This window comes from Melitaea cinxia, chromosome 6 (assembly GCF_905220565.1).
Source record: "Melitaea cinxia chromosome 6, ilMelCinx1.1, whole genome shotgun sequence".
NCBI classification, from domain to species: Eukaryota; Metazoa; Arthropoda; class Insecta; order Lepidoptera; family Nymphalidae; genus Melitaea; species Melitaea cinxia.
Genome location: NC_059399.1, coordinates 3,875,646 through 3,897,790, shown reverse-complemented (window position 1 = coordinate 3,897,790; position 22,145 = coordinate 3,875,646). Strand labels below are relative to the sequence as shown.

The window sequence follows — 22,145 nt, the reverse complement described above, 5'->3', positions numbered from 1 at the left end:
TGCAGTCTTTGTGGGTCTCCTCACCGTACCTCGGAGACCACGTTAAGCCGTCTGTCCCGGTTGTTATCATGTACACCTGATAGCGATCTTTACTCATAGTAGGGAATATATCCGCCAACCTGCATTGGAGCAGCGTGGTGGATTAAGCTGGGATCTTTCTCCTACACGGGGAAAAAGGTCTATACCCAGTAGTGGGATATTACAGGCTGAAGCGCGCGCGCACCTTTCTGCTCATAAAATAATTCCATCTAATGTATTGGAAATAACACTACAGAATATGGAACTTAATTAAATTTAAATGATATGGACTTCTAGTTATTTTCTTTACTCATATTAATTTTACTAATACTGTATATATATACGTTTTTAGGCAAATTGTAATTGATTCGGTTAATTATTTTTTTCTGTGAATCTTTGTTGTGTTATATTAATTTGCGTGTTGAAGTAAAAAATACAATAAAAACTGCATGTTTTGCTTAACCTTCAGAAAGTGGAACATAGCTGGCTTATAACTGGGAGATGTATACTTACTTATTATTATTATTACATTATTATTATATTATTATACAAGAAAAAATATTAAGTTACTGTAGTACAATAAAGTATATTATAAAGATATAGTACCAAACAAGGAGGTACTTACCTATACTAATGCTTGTACATTCGTACCTACCTACTTTGTTCTTCACAATACCTATAGAATAAACTTATAGACCAGTGCTTTTAGCTTTTGAAACCAAAAAAATTATAGTAGGATGAAACCCATTGTAAAAGAAAGAGAATACAACGAAAATGAAAGAAAAAATAAATTCTTCGATGTAAGGTCGTGAAGTGATAGGGGGACGGGGGGTAAGTTTAAAAAACGGTTTATCTCGCTTCAGGCTAAGCTAAGTACAAGTCCTATGGAAAAAGTTCAATGGCAAAGTTGTAGGTACTATCTACAAGTTTTGTATTTACACTTTTTTCATATAACCTCAAAATTCGTGTGAAAAATTCAAAAGCAAGGCTGCTGGCTTTGAAATACACAAGTCAAAGACTGGCAGCAGCGTCTTCGGTGCGACAAAGCCAGCCCTACGTCACCAACCCGCGCCTGCCCAGCGTGATGACTATGGGCAACACACATGAGTTTACACTATTTTTGGCGCGAACTTGTGGAGGCCTATGTTCAGCAGTGGACTGAAGTGGTGATGAAACCTATTATTGTTGAATATTATTTGAAGGATAGAGATTGATATAAGTATAGGTACCTAGATTGATTTTTTTTTTTGAATATCCAATCATGCTTGTGTTTAATAATATTGTAATAATTTTTTAAAACAAGTATAATTTTTATGCGATTTTCTAGACGGTATTATTTGAAATAGAGCTTACATGACCGAATTGTTAAGTGACGACTCAATAATGCTTATATAACTAACATGAATGAATTTTATGCTGAGTTTACGTAAATATAATTGTATTTACTCGCAAACGAAAAAAACCGACTTCAATTACATCCACAAGTAATACAACGTAGGTCGACGAAAAAATAGTCAAGTAAATACGCCTTATCAAAGATTACTCAAAAAGTAGTTACCAGATCTCAACGAAATTTAAATGTAACCACATGATAAACATCAGCTTTCGATTAAATTAAAAGTCATCAAAGTCGGTACATCCAGTAAAAAGTTATGCGGTATAATACAACGTAGGTCGAGGAAAAAATAGTTAAATAAAAACGCATTATTAGATAGAACTCAAAAAGTATTTTTTACATCTCAAATTAATTTAAATGGGAGCAAACGACACACACCACCTTTCGATTAAAAAAAAAATTGTCGTAATCGGTTCACCCAGTCAAAAGTTCTGAAGTACATAATACAGTACATAAAAAAATACAGTCGAATTGAGAACCTCCTCCTTTTTTGGAAGTCCGTTAAAAAGACAAAGAATTTTACTGTTATACCTACTTGTTATAATATATACACTCGCGCCTTTGCTGTCAAATTATTATCTTTTTACCATAGACAAAAGGTACTTATGGCTTTTGTATTACTTATGTTTAGATCCTTAAGACTATTTACTTAGAACACTTGAAATATATTTTATTACATGGAAACTTGTTACATGGAAACGCACTTGGCCGGTTTTTAATTTATAAAAACATAACTAGCAGAAGAATAGTAGTTCAAAAAACTAATCAATACATAGTATCGTCAACGCTACTTCTTTGTATAATATAGTAGTGTTACAGACATGTTGCATAGTAACACATAGAAATTATTACACAAAAGGTTGATTTGCAATAGCCTTATCGTATGAAGCCGTGAGTTCTACCTTTTACATCATTTGCATGCAAATACAGAGGCGAAAGTACATTGTTCTATGCTTTCACACCGGCTTCAACATGAATTCTATGGCTACAAGGAAATGGCTGAGGCAAACATTGACAGGTATTATGACTCTCGTATTATGCACTTTATATTTTCTGAATAGGTTCTTTTATACTTCAGTACTGAATAAATCTCTTCATTTATTATTAAAACGCTCAACTTAAACAAATCAGACCAAAACCGCGGTAAAGACGATTTTGTTTTTCTTAATTAAATAAAAATAATAACTGCCATAAAATTGACATTTTTATACACATACCGACTTAAAATTCAAATAGGTACTATTTTTTTTTATTGTAGTTATTAATATCAAAACAATGTAAGCTTTATGTTTCCAGGACAATTCTATTATTAAAAGTAGTTCTTAATTTTACTACGTTAAAACCAACCGATGTAAGCCGTGGCATCACTCGAAACCTTACTACTGCTTAATACGTTATCCTCAAGGATTTATGCGAAAACTTAAAAAAATCTGTGGCTTTGGACTACCACAATATAATATTAAAAAATATAGTATGTTGTTCGCTACGTAATAAATTACTAGTTGAACGTTAGTTGTAAATAAAGCATTTCTTATCTAAGTCTGTAACATAATACATTACAAAATGACAGACTAATAATGAAAAGTATTATTAGCAGAATTCCCCAAATAAACGTATGATGTAAAAAATCAACTTGTAAAGCTCAAGTAAGCCAACAATGTCTCTTTTTTAAAAGAATGAGGTAAGGTGCCACTTTTCTTTTCACAATTAGGTACCTGATGTAGCTTTTGACAAACAATATCGAAGGACCTTGGCGTAAGATATTTCTCGAAACAAAAACAACAACAACAATGCCTTTGTCATTTATAAAGTGAGAAAAAATATAACTGTTAGTTATTCAGTTTGTTGAAGAGGAATGGCAGAATATTCCGCAGCATCACCTCAAACACCTAGTACATAATTGTGTTTGCTCGCAAACGAAAAAAAACCGACTTCAATTTCATCGACGAGTAATACAACGTAGATCGACGAAAAAATAGTCAAGTAACTACGCGTTATCAAAGATTACTCAAAAAGTAGTTATCAGATCTCGATAAAATTTATATGTGACTACATGATAAACATCAGCTTTCGATTAAATTAAAAATTATCAAAATCGGTACACCCAGTAAAAAGTTATTGCGGATTTTCAAGAGTTTCCCTCGATTTCTCTGGGACCCATCATCAGATCCTGGTTTCCTTATCATGGTACCAAACTAGGGATATCCCCTTTCCAACAAAAAAGAATTGTCAAAATCAGTACATCCAGTAGAAAGTTATGCGGTATAATACAACGTAGGTCGACGAAAAAAGCGTCAAGTAAAAACGCATTATTAGATATAACTCGAAAAGTAGTTGTTAGATCTCAAATAAAAAATGGGACCAATTGACACACACCACCTTTCGATCAAAAAAAAAAATTGTCGAAATCGGTCCACGCGGTCAAAAGTTCTGATGTAACATACATAAAAAAAATACAGTCGAATTGAGAACCTCCTCCTTTTTTGGAAGTCGGTTAAAAATATGGCAAATCGCATAACGGAAGTATTGCGAGCTCGCGGAGGAAACAAAGTACCTTACTAAAACGACGCAACTGTAAGCAATCTACATTTACGAAAATACTGGAAAATACTATGAATTTTTATTTATTTTACACTTATTGAAAATAAAAGCCTTTTTTTCATTTAAGCACATTAAAATATTCTTTAATTTAGTCTTTATTTCATAGAGCAAAGTCAGTACTTTTCTAAGATTTCCTACTAAGATTTTCTAATCGACCCTTTTTTTGTGGTCCAGTTTAGTTGCGATATTTATGTAGGTAGGTACTTACAATTTCAAAGAACGAGCATGCTACGTATCCGGGCTTTCGTATTCATATTCCTAAGTTGCATTAATTGATCTAGGGCGTGTAAGATCCATACTAAAAAGGTGCTTTGACCCCTGATACGTGTAGATATGTATCTAACTAAACTTTTTTTCTCTCCGCGAATAAAAAAATATTCTATTGACGTCCATGATAACGCGTGAACAGAATGTAATTAGCGTTTTAGTTTTAAATAACTAATTAACTGAAAGAATTTAGACGTGATGTGTTTGTCAAAATTATTGTTTATACCAAACGAGGAAAACTGATTTCAAAAAATATTTTGATCATAATATTTAATTTAAATGAAACGAAAATAATAGTTGCTAAAATACTTATTTTTGCGCATTTTTTTCGCTGGAACATAAAACACTAAAAGTGAACCCTTGCAGGCTAATATTATTCTAGGCTATTCAGAAAAAATAACTAGGTACTGCAATCTTGAAAATACTCGTAATAATTACCTACTCGTAAAAAGGTCTTAATCGTTGGATTAATTTTTAAATACTCGTATATTAAGAACTAAAAATAATAATATAATATAAATAACAAAATTTAAGTTTATTAACGTAAAGAAATGGAATTCTTATGAATCCACTTTTGCAAACACTTTATTTCGATAAGTTATCGTGATTATAACACGCCTTCACAAAAGATATCTAAACGATTGATTACAGTGAACTAAAAACGTAATTTTGCACGTTTAAAATATTACAAAATACATGAAATTTAACAAAATTACAAAGGGTCTGATAATTGTATACCCCTTTTTGCGTTACTTACTTTTTCCACTAGGTGCTTTAAATTACTGTCTTACTAATGTTAAAAATACGAAAGGTTGTTGTAATGGATGGATGTTTACTGTTTCACGCAAACGCTACTGAACTGTTTATAATAAATACTTTCATGGGCTACTTTTTATCCTGAATTCCCCAGGGGATGGAAAATTAAGCGGATAAAACAGCGCATCGCAGCTAGTGGTATTTTATTTGTTAGTAGTGTTTAAGTTAATGTCTCAGTGCACAATTTAATATATGGATAAGAATTGTACTTAAATGTCCCTTATAATTATGTATCTCTATATGTGTATTGGTCCGACTTGATTTTCTTTAAAAGGTACTGCTAAAAGTCATTGACATTTGTAACGAATTAAAACATCTTTGATTTTATCAAACATAAAAATAAATAAAATATCATACTTAAAGTAACAACGTAAAATTACAATATCAAGTAATTTAAAAATAATAAACGTAAAACCGATTAAAGTTGTATTTTATAGTCTTACATTTTAAGATGATTTAATAGAACAATAGTAGAAATGCCGTTAACAATTAGGGCTGTTATCACTTCAAATTATTCAAGTGTTGTAATCATTATTATCTCACCAAATCAGGGACATTTGTGATTAGATGTCATATTGTTAAAACATTGTTTTATATTTACTTTTTCTAAACGAAAATGTGTAACTGTCACAGCTTACCATTGAATGTGTCGTATGCAGTGGGTTGGTAATCTTCCCGGAACGTGTCCTGAGCATAGGCTGCTATTAAAGAACTTTTTCCTACCGCTCCATCACCAACTAACACACACTTAATTTTCTCCTTCTTCCCACCTTTCACTTTTCGTCTATCGTTAATTTGAAACATTCGATTTAATGTTCTACGACTTTTTTTATCCCGTACTGCCCACTCGTTTACTTTATCACAGCAATTTAAGTCTGCAGACTCATCGTCGCGTATCACAGGCCGACTATTTTCTTCAGTCACTTCAGAATAATCATAATCGTCTTCATCCCGACGCGGAATGGGGAACTGGCTAGGGCTGTGGACTCCGAACACAAAAGGCCCGTCTCTCTCCGGTAGACGGTTAGCAAACCCGTTTGCCGGCGTCGGGGGTTTTGCATACTGAACTGTAGGAGCCTGATACTGACTCGATAAATATTCCGCTGACGCATGAGGGTCGAATCTAAACACTAATTCCGCCTCTCTACGGTCTAAATTTAACTCTGGAACAGTTACTTTATCTTGAAAGTAACCGATCTTCTCACGAGCTCTCGTCTCTTGCAATCGTTTTTCGATTTCGACGTTCGATGGTTTCCAGAAGGCGGCCTTATGTTCGTACTGGTACGTTGCCGGCATAGTCCTAGGCGCGGGCAATGGCCGATGTGGGCCATAGTCTCGAGGAGGCGCTCGTGGTGGGACTACCACAGGCTTTTGCGGTTCTGCGAGCAACGGCCGCCGCGCCGACAGGTTCGTGCTCCTGTTGAACATGATCCCCTCTAAACTGGGAGACATTGGCACTGTCACGAGCTACTAAGCGAGGGTTTATTGAAGCGTGCGTTCGCGCACATAACTCGAAACACGATATAATCACTCGCGTGAAAGTCACGTTGCTCACAGACGCGCGAAGTACGAACGTACACACGGTCGCCGTGAAAGGCAGAACACGACTAGCGCGGTAGAGCGGCTACTCGGACCGAGTCAGGCGCTCGAACGGCGCGGTCTGCGGCTCCCCTCGCCGGATGAATTGACCTGTTGCTTACATTACCTGTTCAGGTATAAACGGTCGTTTCGCGATTTGACTGCAGCTGCTCCAGGGAACAATGCATGTCATATGGCGTTGGCGATCAGCCGCTGTGTGCTAGCGGATCATTCAACAAAATGTATGTACACGGTGAATGAACACGACGTGTTTTGTTTACCTATGACTTATGTACGTATTGAATAATAATTTAGACTGATGATTTATAGTGGAAAATGTTCCAAAGCATTACAATTTATGTTTGTAGGTCAGCAAACGACTTATCTATTTAACATACTTATTTAGGTACACGCTCGTGGAAGACAATAGTGTACCTATTGATATCTATTTCTAAATATATAAATTTTACTCGATTCAGAAATTGAAAAACTACTCGTACCTATTAAATAAAAAATCCTATCCTATTAGGAATATAAATGCGAAATTTTTGAAGATGGCGGATGTATGTATGTATGTATGTAAATTTTTTACTCTTTCACGCTAACTAAGCTTTTGACCGATTTTATTGAACACACTTTTTTTTATCCCGACATTTCCACGGGATCGAAAATTACGTGAGTGAAACCGCAGGGTGCAGCTAGTTTAAAATAAACATTGATATTTTTTTTCAAAACATACGCTTCAGCGTGTAATATCCCACTGCTGTGCTTAGGTGTCTTTCGCCATGTAGGAGAAGGATCACGCTGCTCCAATGCGGGTTGGCGGATATATTCCCTACTATGAGTAACGATCGCTATCAGGTGTACATGATAACAACGTGAACCAACGGCTTCACGTGCTCTCCGAGGCACGGTGGGGAAACCCACTAGGACTGCACAAACACCCAGACCACGGCAAACATCTGTATGGCCAATACAAATGTTTGTCATGTGCGGGGATCGAACCTGCAACCGCCAGCGCAACAGCCGTGACCTATACCTGTACTATGACTGTTTCGCCAATGTGTCGTCAAAACATAATCTACTAGAAATTATTACTCATTAGCTTAAAATGCATGACTAATAAGATATTTTAATTCCGCTGATAACTCAAAGGTTAAAAACATTGAGTAGGTACCTATTTGAAAGTAAAGTAAAATGCATATAATAAAAGTATATAAATTAAATGAGTAAAATTTTTAAACATTACACTTAAACGAGCGGAGTCGAAACTAGATTCATTAATGTTACACTATGTGTTGTAGATAGTATTAACTTTAAACTATCCAGATCCAGATTAATAAGTCATACTAAAATAAGCAATAGGTATTATAGGTATGTATAGTATAGGTATGTTTAAAAAGGTACATAAATTCATATGTAAAGACCACCTTATATTATACAGGTCATGCAACTAAGCCCAATTTCGATGGTGAGAGATTAGTACGATAGTGTCCTTTTCGTTCGCGTCAACACCGCTGCACATCACTGCTATCGGTATTGGTGCGGTCACGCGGCGCGGTGCGCAGTGCGCACTGCGAACCGGTTGTCGGTTGAGTGACGTTTTATTGTATATTCCGTTTTTTGGAAGAGTCTTAGTTGGTAAACAAACCCCTGTCAATCGTAATTCACGTTTTTTCCGCATTTATCACTCACTTTTACAACACATTAGCTTACGGACACTTGTAAAACTCCATTTACTATTTATTTCACTAAAAACAAATATCAATTTATCATTTTAAACCTAAGACAAAGAAACCTAGGTTTCTTTGTCTAAGTTTTAAACACATAAAAATTATTAAAATACGGATTTCGAGCGTACAGATAATTAATATTTTCAAAAATGACATTTTAATATCTTTTTTTATGACGCAAATAGGGATGTGGTCATAATATTTTTAGAGGTGAATGAGTATAAGAAAATGAACGGCATGAACGATAAAATGGGCCGTGTTTTTAACTTATATTTTAAATTTTCTCGAATCATAATTTGTAAGTTATAAAACAATGGTACCGTAAAGCGATTTGTTATTATGTTTTAGATATTGTTTTTTTTTTTATGTTGAGCGTACAATATTTTATAATAGTATTTATTGTAAAGGTTTTATTTTATATTATGAATACTTTTGAATATCAATTTCACTCTGAACATTTTTAACGCTATCCCATATAATATAAAAGTATAGCACATAGCATTGTCATAAAAGTTTATTGTAGTTCACAGGAAAATTTTGTGGGACTTTAGTATGAGACTTAGGATTACCCAATGAGAGCTACGTGAGCAACAGTGTTATCAATCCTTTTGTTTACATGTTATAGAGAGTGTGCCGCCGGCGCAAGGCTTTATATTTATAGTAAATACAAATAATGTGACAATAATACTAATAGGGTCGACTTTTTTTTTAGACACAGGCGGCCCTATTTTGTTGTAAATTTTATTTTTGACGTCTTTTTTACCGACCATTTTACATAAACGAAATATAAATTTGTTGCCTTTTATGCTCGATGCTCGATGCTCGATTAAAATATATATATATATATATATATATATATATATATATATATATATATATATATATATTCGTAATTCTGTACCTCTATTAATTCTTAGCAAAAATATTCAATATATTATTAGGTTTTGAAATAATTTTAGCATGTGTTAGCGTTAAATATTTGAACATAAAATGAATTTTATATTCGTCTATGGCTTATTAATATTGTTCATTCATTTGCTCTTTGTGTTACTTTACTATACTTACAATATTACTCTATTATCTGTGGTCGGAAGTACGCCATATTTGTTTACTATTTAGGACTATTCCAAAAAATAGAATATAATTGGTTATATTTTAAAACATAAATGCGTTACGTGTGATAGAAAAGGAGACAAAATGCTATTCTGTCATCGTTGCACAGCATACCCATTGATTGTCATGCTTCTGGCGACCGTTAATTAAAAAGAAAAGCCCAACCATTAAGACGATGTACCCCAACTGCTGTAGTTGCACGACCCGTGTATAAGACCGTGGTAGAGACAATGTAGTACATTTGCAGTTTGAGGTGTATATGTTTATCTACAGTAGTATCACTAAAGAATGCAATCATGAGTTGTGTTATATCTTATCAAGACAGGCTCAATTAAAAACCCGTCTAATCTAGAGACGAACTTAACGGTATTATACGAGATATTGTCATTTTATTAAAATGTATGATCACTTTCACTTCATCCTATCGCAGTCCACTGCTGGACATAGGACTCCACAAGCTCGCGCCAAAAATGGCAGGCGGGTTGGTGACCGCAAGGCTGGCTTTGTCACACCGAAGACGCTGATGTGTGACTGTTTATAAATTCCTTGCTGATTGCGTACGACAACGCAAGTGCCGACATATATAAAATTTTATTCATTCATATAAGATATGTATAAAAATGGCTGTTTGAATATATTATGTTTCCGTCTTTTGAGCTTTTGTAGGTTTCCACTTGATATACCCAAGTCCAAAGGCAAATACACGTTAACAAGTGGGAACACTGAAGTGTTGTGATGTAAAAAGTTTGCAAAAAATCGAGTTTCTATTCTACTTTCGTTAGCCCAGACTTTAAGAATTAAGAAAGCATTAATAAGTTGTAATTGGGTAGATATACATACGTTTTATAATTATTTATATAATTAATAAAAATACGTCGAATGTCGAATGATAAGCACAATATGTTCACTTTTTAAAAAATTTGGTTCGTCGTTAATATTACTCAGAACCTAATGCGAAAATTAACTTTGGGCAGGGTTTTCGCATGACGTCAATAAATTTCTCACGTATCTATTCAAATAGCCTAAAAAATATATCCTTTTAGATTTATGTTTATAATTAATGAACGTATTTATTTTTCTTGTGTAAAATTTATAAATAATAATTGTTGTTGCTCGCAAAACGAAAAAAAACCGACTTCGATTACATCGACAAGACAACGTTGGTAGACGAAAATAATTAACACTAGTAGTCACTACGATTTTCGAGGGTTATCCTCGATTTCTCTGGGATTCCATCATCAGATCCTGGTTTTCTTATCATGGTGCCATACTTGGGATATCTCCTTTCCAACAAAAAAAAAAAAAGAATTATCAAAATCGGTTCATAAACGACGAAGTTAGCTTCGAACATATATAATATATAAAATTCCTCCCCACTCCACTACTTTCTATACTAAATTATTTACCGTCCAAGCTACTCGGCTTTGGAACTACCTTTGCCCATCAGATGCGCTGAATTCATTCAAATTTTTAAGAAGTCTGTAAAACACTATTTCCTTCAATTTTAATCCTTCTATCTCTTCAGTCACATACTATTTCCTGTCCTCACTTTGAATCTTATCACAATAATTTTTTTCATTAACTATATATACGTCAATTAAAAAGCCGACTGATGGCGGGATAACCATCCAACTGCTGGCTTTGAAATAAACATAGCGAAGACGGGCAGCAGCGTCTTCGGTGCGACAAAGCCAGCCCTGCGGTCACCAACCCGGCTGCCCAGCGTGGTGACTATGGGCAAAACACATGATTTCATGCCATTTTTGGCGTGAACTGCGAAAGGCTGCTGTGATGATGATGATGTGATGATGATACGTCAATGTATGTCTATTACAACTTTCAATTTATATTTGCCATGCACGTACACATATTTTATTTTTATTTTTTTACATTATTTATTTGTCTAAATATATTGTATTTGTTTAGATAAAACTGTACACCTAAACCATCTACATATATACCATTTCCTCTGCCCAAAGGTTGCCTGGAAGAGACCGCTCATTAGCGATAAGGCCGCCTTTTGTACTTATCTCTTATTTTTAATTTTGTAATTTTGCTCACTCTTGGTGTACACAAAGAGTTTTTATTATGCATATATATATATATATATATATATATATGCCGTGTGTTTTTGGCCGAGTATAATAGCATTACCCCCTTTCTTCCCTTGGGGATCGTAAAAGGTGACCGAAGGATAAACCTGGCCCAAAATCATCAGGGCCATGGACAAGGAAAACTTCATTTGAAACCCGGATTGGGGTCTCCGTCAAGCATTCGTAGCATAGCTCCAAAATGCGAACGACTCCTACAGCCGAACTGGCTCCACACGTATCGACTCGTCGTTCCTGTGGGCCTTGCCAGTGAGGTCAAAGGGTGGCGCAGAGTTTAGGCAACACTGCATTTTCCTGAAGAGTGTCCTAGGCGACACAGTGTCTCTCTGACACTGTCTAAATCATCGGCAATAGACGTACTCAGGCCAATATATTGTCGAATTGAGTAACCTCCTCCTTTTTTGAAGTCAGTTAAAAAGGACTTGAATTTATTAACAATATATTTATTTAGCCTCCTCAAAGACAAACAACTAAAACTATCATTATATTCAATATTATTTGATTTACTTTCATTTTGTTTAAATTGTATGATCATCAGTTCATCATCATTATCAGTTCAGCCTATTGCAGTACATTGCTGGACATAGGCCTCCCCAAGTTCGCGCCAGACAAAAATGTATGATAGACAATTTATAAATAATTAATTTTAGTACCGTACTAATCGAAAATTTAACATCGATTCGTCGTGGAGCGAGAATACAAACGAAGTCAAATACTCATCAAACACTTAGGGTATGTTCAGATATGCACTGCGACCATTGTACAGTGTGACGTCAATTTAGTATACTGTGAAGCCGTTCCTTTGTAGCCAGTTGTACTGGTTACTATTTAAAACGGAACGCAATCCCATATGCTGTCAGCCGCATTTTTTGACGCAGCATTGAGTGTATTAAACAGTTTTTTAGTTCATTAAAAAAAACTGTTGGAGTACTATCAAATTAAAAATATTTTAATTAATATTAATTGTAAATTGAATTTATAATATAACAAAAGAAAGTAGTTTTTCATTAAAAAGAATATATTTTTCATTACTCAACTTATATTAACTTTGTATATAAGTTAATGTTCAGAGGTTATGTAGGGTAAAAGTTTAGAGTTTTAATTAATTAATATACAATATACATTAGCAAATTTACTGGTCTTTAGACCTGGTTGTAACATTGTTTGTACCTAAATTTAACCTAATTTAACTATTAATTACTACATAAATAGTAATTCCCGCAGGCATTTTATATTGGTCTCTTATTAAACAAGCCAATCTAAGCTGTATTTCATGGGTACTAAGGATTTAATAATATTGTCCTTAGAATGTAGGGGCTTCCATAGAGCAACACGGAAATCTCAAAAATGTCTGTCTCCTCTTTTGCCTTTGCCGTTTTCATCGATAACTATCTACAAACAAACCGGTAACAACACTATCGCTCGGCGACAGTGACTTCTCAGAAATAGACTCCGATCAGTCACTCGACCGATCCGCATATTGTATGAGGGCGAGCGGCCGGTGTTGGTAAACAAATCGAGTCAACACGACCGATAATATTTGTAATTTTTAAGTTTAAAAAAGGTTTAAAAGAAGTATACAAGTAATAATGTAATTAAAAAATAGTTACGAATGAAAGGTAACGCCATGTTTTAGCAAATTTGACGTGGCAGATCTTTTTTTGCAGCAAAAAAACAGAACAATTTAGCATTTTTTGGAGGACGTTGATTCAATCGCACAACTAGATTTAGTCTAGTGATCAGTGCGGCTGCAACTAGTTTTATTGTATGCATATGGCCATTTGGCCTTATACCTTGACAGAGGGGAACGCCTGTACATGGCTACTCCCCTCCGTGTTGCTCTTTGTGCATATCAGAACATAGTAAAAAAAAATTTACCCTTAAAATCACGTTTTGACCATGTGTTGACAAAATTGACAATGACATAAAACGTCATTGCACCAAGCACGCACCAAGTTTTAAGTCGAAGATTCGAAGTGTGGTTTTATTTTCAAATAAAAACTGCATATTTCAAAGGAAATTGTGAAATTGTACAGACTAGTTTAGAGATTTAGTTCGTTAAGAAGCCTAGACGTTAATTCACGAGAAGCATGGCGAAATTTAAGCTAAGTATGTTTATATAGTGTTTATGTATTGTACTATTACTATTGTATTTTTACAAATAATTTTATTCTAGTGATCTTTTAGATTGAACCAATAACCTAAATAAGTAATAATAGGGTAAATTTAGCGAATACTTTTGTATGGAATGATAAAATAAGCTCTATTTATAATTTTAAGGTTATGATAGTTAGGTAATTCTATAAGAGAAGAGTTGCACATTTTTCTATCATTTGTAATGTAACATTTACTGGGTATTGTGAGTTTATTTTAGATTTAACGTACATTGATACATTTGAACTAATGTTTTTATTTTAGAAAAACCGTCTAAAAGACAGCCAGCACGTCTCCGCTACAAAATCGAAAAAAAAGTTAGGGAACACAATAGAAAGGTCAAAAAAGAGGCCAAGAAAAATCCCAAGTCTAAAAAGAATAAGCCTATTCAAATACCAAATGTCTGCCCTTTTAAAGAAGACATCTTGAAAGAAGTAGAAGCAGTTAAGAAGCATAAAGAAGAGGAAAGACAGAAAAAAAGAGAACAAGCAAAATTAGATAAACAAAAGAAATTAGGTGAAAAAAAGACCAATAACGTCAGCATGGATACTTTAGTGAGTGCTATTTCTTATTCACTTTTCTTCTAGTACTCTTATATAAAATAGAGTCAAATTGAGAACCTTCTCCTTCCTTTTGTAGTTGTTTGATAATTATAATTAGCGAAAGCTAAAATGTTGAAAAAAGCTAAATGTTGAATAAAATTTGTTCTTTGAGAAAGGCAAGTGATAAATTATTCTTAAGATACTGGATCTGATTTAAAATCAATTTTTTGCTACAAAGCCTGTTTGTGTTAATAAGACATAACTTTATAATATATATTGTAGTGGTTTAAAATATTCTGTGGTTTAAAATAGCTTAAACTATTGCAGAAAATTAAAACAGTAATTTATAAGGATAACTTTTTTGCAAATTTTTTAATTTGCTTAGGCTCGCTCTTTCACGAGTTGTAGATAATGCTGTTTTATGGATAACAATATGAGACAGTCAAAATTTTTTGATTCATTATTCTTTTTTACCATCGAATTCTACTATATTTGTGAGATGTTTCTATTTGCATATTATATTAGCCTTAAAGTTGCAGTTCATTAGTCAAGGGGAAACAGGTTCTACTGGCCAATTCTACCTCTCGCTGTCAAAGTCAATTTTATCATCATCTGTCAAATAGCTTTATACACAAGTGGTGAAATATAATCGGACCGTTTCAGGACTTATACACTTTCAGTAGGTACTTGTCATTGGCAAAATCATCGGCGAAAAGCTGATGGAGCCATAGTCTTTAAAGAAGAAGAATAAGGTGAAATATAATATTGAAGATAGCTGATAGTTTCGCTTCAGCCTGTAATGTCCCATTGCTGGCCATAGGCCGCTTCTGCTATTTAGGAGAAGGATCAGTGCTTAATCCAGCACGCTGCTCCAATGCGGGTTGGCGGATAGCTGATAGTTAGTTTTTATAAAATTTTCAGGTAGCAAATGCTGAGGCAAGAGGTAAAATTCATGAAGCATTTAAAAGTAATGAAGTTTCTGATGACAGCATTCAGTTTGGCAAGGATAAGCAGCAAGAGAATTCTTTGAAGGCATATTATAAAGAATTCAAGAAAGTAATATCAGAGGCTGAGGTTATATTGGAAGTTGTGGATGCTAGAGATCCATTAGGTAGTCATTTATTGAAAATATAAAACATTTTTTATCTTTTTATGTATGTAAATTATTATTATTTAAAAATACTGTTATTGCAAACTGCAATAGAAGTAATTAACAAGTTATAGCACCTACAAGTGTATAAAAGACTACTGTATTTTGTAAAAACTATCTACTTAGATTTAGACTGCTAGAATATAAAACGATAAGACTAAACAATAACATTTTTAATAGGAACCAGGTGTGTTCAAGTGGAAGAAGCAGTTCGGGAATCAGGAAAGAAACTAGTCTTAGTCCTAAATAAAGCAGATTTAGTGCCAAGAGATAATCTTACAGCATGGCTCAAGTACCTTCGGAGGTCAGCGCCCGCTGTTCCATTCAAAGCTTCAACGCAGGACCAACAACATAACCTTGGCAGGAGGAAAATGAAACATATTGTGAAGGAAAAAGAAATGAAAAGTAAGTAATAAAAAATTTAATAATAAATAAGACAATGCGTTGGCGCAACGGTCACAGCACTCATGTGTGATGTTTGCACTGGCGGTTGTGCGTTCGATTTCCGCTCATGACATACATTTGTATTGGCCATACAGATGTTTGCGGTGGTATGGGTGTTTGTGCTTGTGGGTCTCCCCACGTTTAGCCGTCGGGTCCCAGTTGTTATCATGTACACCTGATAGCCAACCCGCATTGGAGCAGTGTGACGGAATAAGCTCTGATCCTTCTCCTATATGGGGAAAGAGGCCTTTGCCCAGCAGTGGGATATGACACGCTGAAGCATAAGCGTATGTGATGAAGGTCATGTAATATTAAGAGTATTTTACATCAATAGCCCCAAAAAAGCTGATTACTTAATTAATATTGTTTTTTTTTTTTTGTATTTTCAGGTTCAGCATGTGTAGGAGCAGAATTACTTATGAGTCTCTTAGGAAACTATTGTCGAAATAAAGGCATAAAGACATCCATTACAGTAGGTGTAGTGGGTTTGCCGAATGTCGGCAAAAGTTCTATTATAAACAGTTTGAACAGATCTAAGGCTTGCAATGTTGGGAGTACACCTGGAGTTACTAAGTATGTATTGTTTGTAATATAATTTTATTATATTATATTTGTGAATAATTGCTAAAATTTTATTTAAGAACTTAAGTAGCCACATGTTCAACTTATACCATCATTTTGGATCATGTTAAATTTATATTTTCGATTATACTTAAGACGATAGATAAACAATTTGCGTTTTTATAAATAGGCATTTTTTATAACTATAATTATTTATTTTAAAAAGTTACAATTCTATATCATGCATTTTGTAATTCACTGATTTTGATAGTTATACATTATAGCGTACAATATTTTTTTTTGGCCAGTAAAAAGTTATACAGTTGTTTAAAAAAAATAAAAATTATGTGGTGTCGTGGGACACCAGGTAGGAACGAAGTTCCTTCGGATAGTATAGAAGCAACACAATTTAAAAAAAATGTTGAATTTTCTAGTTCTTTATTTTTTTTCAATTTTATTGATTGGTTTTTAATTAAGTACATAAAAGTATTTAGGAAATTTAGTATTTTAGATAATAACTAAAACCGTAAAATAAAATAAATCAAACAAAATAATAATAATAATAATTCAAACTATTAAGTGAAATAAAAAAACGTGTCTTTATTTATTTTTATCGACAGTATAAAATTACATAAATAATTTTAAAAAAGTAATATTTTAGTTTTACAAACGTCATATTATACAGTCGTGTGACTGATATTACGTCACTTCCATTATATATTTTTCTTACGGTTTTAGTATCACATTTTTTCAGTTTGGTCGCACAGCCAACTGTCAAGCTTGCGGTAAGGAACTTCGTTCCAAAAACTTTTTTTATCTTTACAGACAAATGCAGACAGTTCAGCTAGATTCTAAAATAAAGATTCTAGATAGTCCCGGAATAGTATTTCATTCAGGGTCAGAAGGGGATGCCTCTGTAGCTCTTAAGAACGCTCTGCGTGTAGGCAGTTTGAAAGACCCTGTCACTCCTGCCACTGCGATACTGAAGAGAGCTCATAAACACACCCTTGTGGCACTCTACTGTATACCGGAGTTTGAAACACCACAAGTATGTGTGTTTTGTATATTGTGTTTTTTTATATGTTTGTCTTGTTGTTAGGATTTCGGCACACTAATAAATGTTTTTTATTTAGTTTTTAAATTTTTTATTTAAATTTTAAAATAATTAAAATCATTATCAACTGCCTGATAATGATGTTGAGTAAAATGTATGCTTGATTTTTTCTTTCGCTTAATTTGTTCATTGTATATATAACTACTTTTAAAACATAATTAAATAATTAGTAATAATTTCATCTTTCCATTTTTAGTAAAAAAATAGGAAAATTTATCTGTAAGTAGCTCCTAATGTATCTAAAAATGTCAATAAGTGGAAGTTTGTTAAGATAATTTTCAGTGTCTAATATATTGTAATGAAAATACCGTTCACCACTTTCCTAAGGCTACCTCTGAGGACGCTGATAAAATTATGGTCAGATTTTTAAATATGTATCTATTTTTTCTTAATTCCTAGGAATTCTTCGCAAGTGTAGCGTCTCGTATGGGTCGCTTCAAAAAAGGCGGTGTTCCTGATCAAGACGCCGCCGCGAGAATATTGCTTAACGATTGGAATACTGGAAAGGTAAAAAAAAATACATAAGTACATTGTTTTAGAATTATTCTTTGTTTTTTGGTTAAAATTAGATGTATAAGAAAGTTAGTCAGACTATTCAATGTAAATGACATGACAACCTTTGAAAATTACTATAATTTCATGTTTATATATTAATGTTGTATGAAGTACTCAGTGTATAATCTATTAGTGATCCTTAAAAAAATAAAATTCTGATCAGAACCTATATTCTGAATTTGTGGTAGCTTCACTTTTAACAATAATTAAAATATAAATTTGTAAGACGATGATAATTTGATTGAAGCTATTTTGATGTTGATTAAAATTTTAAGGAAAAAATCTTAGGAAATAGCAGTATATTAAAAAGCGGTTTTGTATTTAAATCTTGTTGTATATATTTAAATTTGTACATCACTCCAACCTGTCGCCATCCACTGCTGGACATAGGCCTCCACAAGTTCAAGTGAACTCATGTGTGTTGCCCATAGTCACGACGCTGGGCAGGCGGGTTGGTGACCGCAGGGCTGGCCTTGTCGCAAATTTGTACATATGCATTTCTTTTTGTAATTTTGACATTGAATTCTAATGATGCACTTACATAATTATGTACTACTATTACTAATGTAATTTTACAGATATAATAATTCTAAATTTTAACTTTAATTTTAATGAAAGCATTTTGATGTATTTCAATTTCCAAATTTGCCTTTCTTTTCTTAATTTTCACATTTTTTTGTTACTTAAATTTGTAAAAAAAAAATGTAACTATCATTTGGCTGTTACCTATAACACAAGAATTAAGTTGCTTATATTAGGTACAGATGACCATGTGTGTATGTTATAGATATTTATTTATTTATTTTTGCATAACTTACTTGTTTCTAGAGCAAAGATCTGTAAACTTGAATTTATAGATTATTCAATGAATAAATAAAAGCTAGTGAAATGATACAATACAATATTTCAGGTACGCTACTACACCGAGCCACCGGAAACACCTGACTCCGAGGTCCACGTCGACGCTAAAATCGTGTCGACTCTCGCTCAGGACTTCGATATAAACGCGTTTGAGGCGATGGAGGCAGAGACTATTGATACTTTGGGTGGAACTAATGTTGATGATGCTATTAAGGTAACAAACTAGCTCGATAAACACAAATAGTAATATACTCAATAAAATTTAATAGGTCTACTGCTTAACTTTTTTTAATATAACAGATCTATCAGAGATAATGCAATGGCTCTCTTTGGATATTTGAGTTCTAAAAATTATGCTTTATGGTAACCTAATATTCTGGATACAGGTCTTGTTTTAAAAACTCTAAATTATATTCTGGTATGTTTGTGTTAGTGAACTGTCAGATTTTAAAATGTTAATAATATTTTTCTCTTCCCCTCTCTTCCTGTGGGTGTCGTAAGAGGCGACTAACGGATAACACGATTCCGCTAGGTACCACCTTGGAACTTAAAAAGCCGACCGATGGTGGGATAACCATCCAACTGCTGGCTTTGAAATACACATAGCGAAGACGGCAGCAGCGTCTTCGGTGGGACAAAGCCAGCCCTGCGGTCACCAACCCGCTTGCCCAGCGTGGTGACTATGGGCAACACACACAAGTTCATACCATTTTTGGCGCGAACTTGTGGAGGCCTATGTCCAGGAACAGTGGACTGCAATAGGCTGAAATGATGATGAAATGATAAATAATATTTTTTTATATGTACGATTTTTATTTTTGTGTTACCCACAATTAGGAATTCTAAACATTTTTGAATATCATATATCAAAAATTGACCGCTCCAGCGGGATTCGAACCCGCGTCTTCGACATACCGTGTCGACGCTCTAGCCAATTAAGCTATGGAACGTTCCATAGCTTAATTGGCTAGAGCGTCGACACGGTATGTCGAAGACGCGGGTTCGAATCCCGCTGGAGCGGTCAATTTTTGATATGATATTCAAAAATGTTTAATATTTTTTTATGTTTGATATGTTCATGTTTTATTTTATATACAGGGTTACTTGTAAAACACCAGCATCCTTGCAGGACAAGATAGCTAACATCATAAGTAACAACATTTGTTCAACGACTTTTGATAATTTATTAGATTTTATTTTCATACAAAAAAAAATATTAATTTAATTTTCCGTTTGAATGTTATACGATGACGATCTATGTAAGATTGCTGGTGTAGGCTGGATGAGGATTGCGGAAAACCGGGATGTCTGGCGCGAACTTGGGGAGGCCTATGTCCAGCAATGGACTGCAATAGGCTGAGCTGATGATTCTTTTTTTACAATCGAATTCTACTACTATATTTGAGATATTTTTATTTGCATATAAATCTATAATCTTAAAGCTGTAGTTTATTCTATTTGTATTGTTATCTGTCAAATAGCGTTATCCACAACTGGTGAAACAGGAACTTAGTCTTATATAGTTATTAATTAAATATTTTCTTTAAAGATCACAAGCACCGGCCCAGTCAAGGCAGCAGAAAATGATATGCAGGTTGACGAAGACGAATCTACCTTACTTCCTAAAAAAGTGAACATTGTTTCAAAAGTAGTCACCAAAACACCCAAAAACGCAGATGTTGATATAGTTATGGATGGCAACACTAAACAGAATAAATTGAGAAAAATGCAATTTAAAAAAGATAAAAAGAAAAGGGCAAGAGATGAGAAAAAAGCAGTAGCTTTGTCAGAACTGTTAGATCAAGCTATAATAACCAGCGCTTAGAAATAATGGTCTATTATTTTATTGTAAACAGATAACACAGAAATAAAAAAATAAATTAAAAAAACTAGTTTTTTTTTAATTTCTTATTTTTGTATGATTAAAAATAAAGACAGAGATAAAATCGGATCAACCAAGACTAATACTAGCTAGAATTAGTCTTGTTTGATATTTTTATGATATTTTAAAAAAGTTTATAGCGATAGCTAAGTAACAAAACCGTTATCGCTTGTGCTTATCTTTTTCATGTATTCTATACATAAAACAGCAAATAATTTAAAAGATACTTGAATATCTGTATTAAAATTTCCTTTAAATCTATCACTGTTTAAATAGAAAAAAACACTTTTAGTGATGCTGTTTTACTTATCACAACGAAAAATTTAATTGCTAATTCGTGACGTCCAGAACTAATATAACTAAACAAAAATATAAAAAAAGTGATTAAAGATGATTAAGCAGAATTTATATTTTATAATTATATCAATTATAACCCATAGAAATCCTTTTATTGTGTTTGTGGCCTTGACTTTTATTTTCATATTTTCATCTTAATTTAAATACTCATGTTATATTATGCAAACATAGATCAAGTAAAAAGAATAGATAACGCACTTAGAACAAAAAAGTGAAGCCACTTTTTTAAATATGTGTGAGTGAGTGAAGTGTTGACATTTTTTAAAAAAAGTCCCTGAAAATTTTATTAAATGGGATTAAACACAATTAATTTAATATATGTAAAATGGGTATGCGAAAATAAAAATCTGTTTATAGTTTTAAATATATTTACTCCTTTTTTGCTTCAAATTGTTAAATAAATCTATTGCAGCCATGTTTTGATTTAATGAATTATATAAATCTGTGTCAATGAAAATTGCGTTTTTAAGTAATTGATGATTCCTCTGAAGGGAAAGTTCCTGTTTTAAAGACGTCTAACTCTTTGCTGTAATGATTTAATTTTTTACATTTTTTTAAAATAAAGTTCCTGTTTTTTTAACTTTTCTCTTAGTTTATGTTTTCTAGGTGTATCAAAGATTGAATCTTGGTTAACGACTTTAAGACTCATCCGGTAGGTCCTAGAACAAAAAATTCAACATTAAAATACCTAGTAGTAAGTAGTAGTATATACGTGATGGTACTTTGCGAAGTCCTCGTTTTGTACCGTACATGTCAGCTTTATCAAAATGGTTTGAACAAACCACACTAGATGAGGATGGCTGTCGTTGTAGTTCATTTCAGCTCAGTCGCACAGCAGCTACCTATTCTATCTATCTCCTATTAAATATTCGTTTGAAACCTAAAATCATGA

General features: G+C 33.4%; 2 protein-coding genes across 2 annotated transcripts in view; one reads left to right on the top strand and one right to left on the bottom strand.

Moving 5' to 3' along the window:
* The window catches only part of LOC123654202, a 55,044-nt gene extending 48,494 nt beyond the window's left edge, over positions 1–6,550 (bottom strand). Inside the window, exon 1 of the mRNA XM_045590120.1 lies at positions 5,737–6,550. Within this exon, the coding sequence (XP_045446076.1) occupies positions 5,737–6,550 (814 nt within the window). The remainder of the gene's footprint in view (positions 1–5,736) is intronic.
* Positions 6,551–13,477: 6,927 nt separating this feature from the next.
* On the top strand, positions 13,478–20,895 carry LOC123654197 (guanine nucleotide-binding protein-like 3 homolog). Its single transcript, XM_045590118.1, has 9 exons — positions 13,478–13,742; positions 14,052–14,341; positions 15,251–15,440; positions 15,660–15,884; positions 16,313–16,496; positions 17,310–17,532; positions 17,998–18,105; positions 19,064–19,228; positions 20,564–20,895. The coding sequence occupies exons 1-9, from the start codon at positions 13,724–13,726 to the stop codon at positions 20,837–20,839; spliced, it is 1,680 nt and encodes a 559-aa protein (XP_045446074.1). The 5' UTR covers positions 13,478–13,723; the 3' UTR covers positions 20,840–20,895.
* Positions 20,896–22,145: the final 1,250 nt, after the last annotated feature.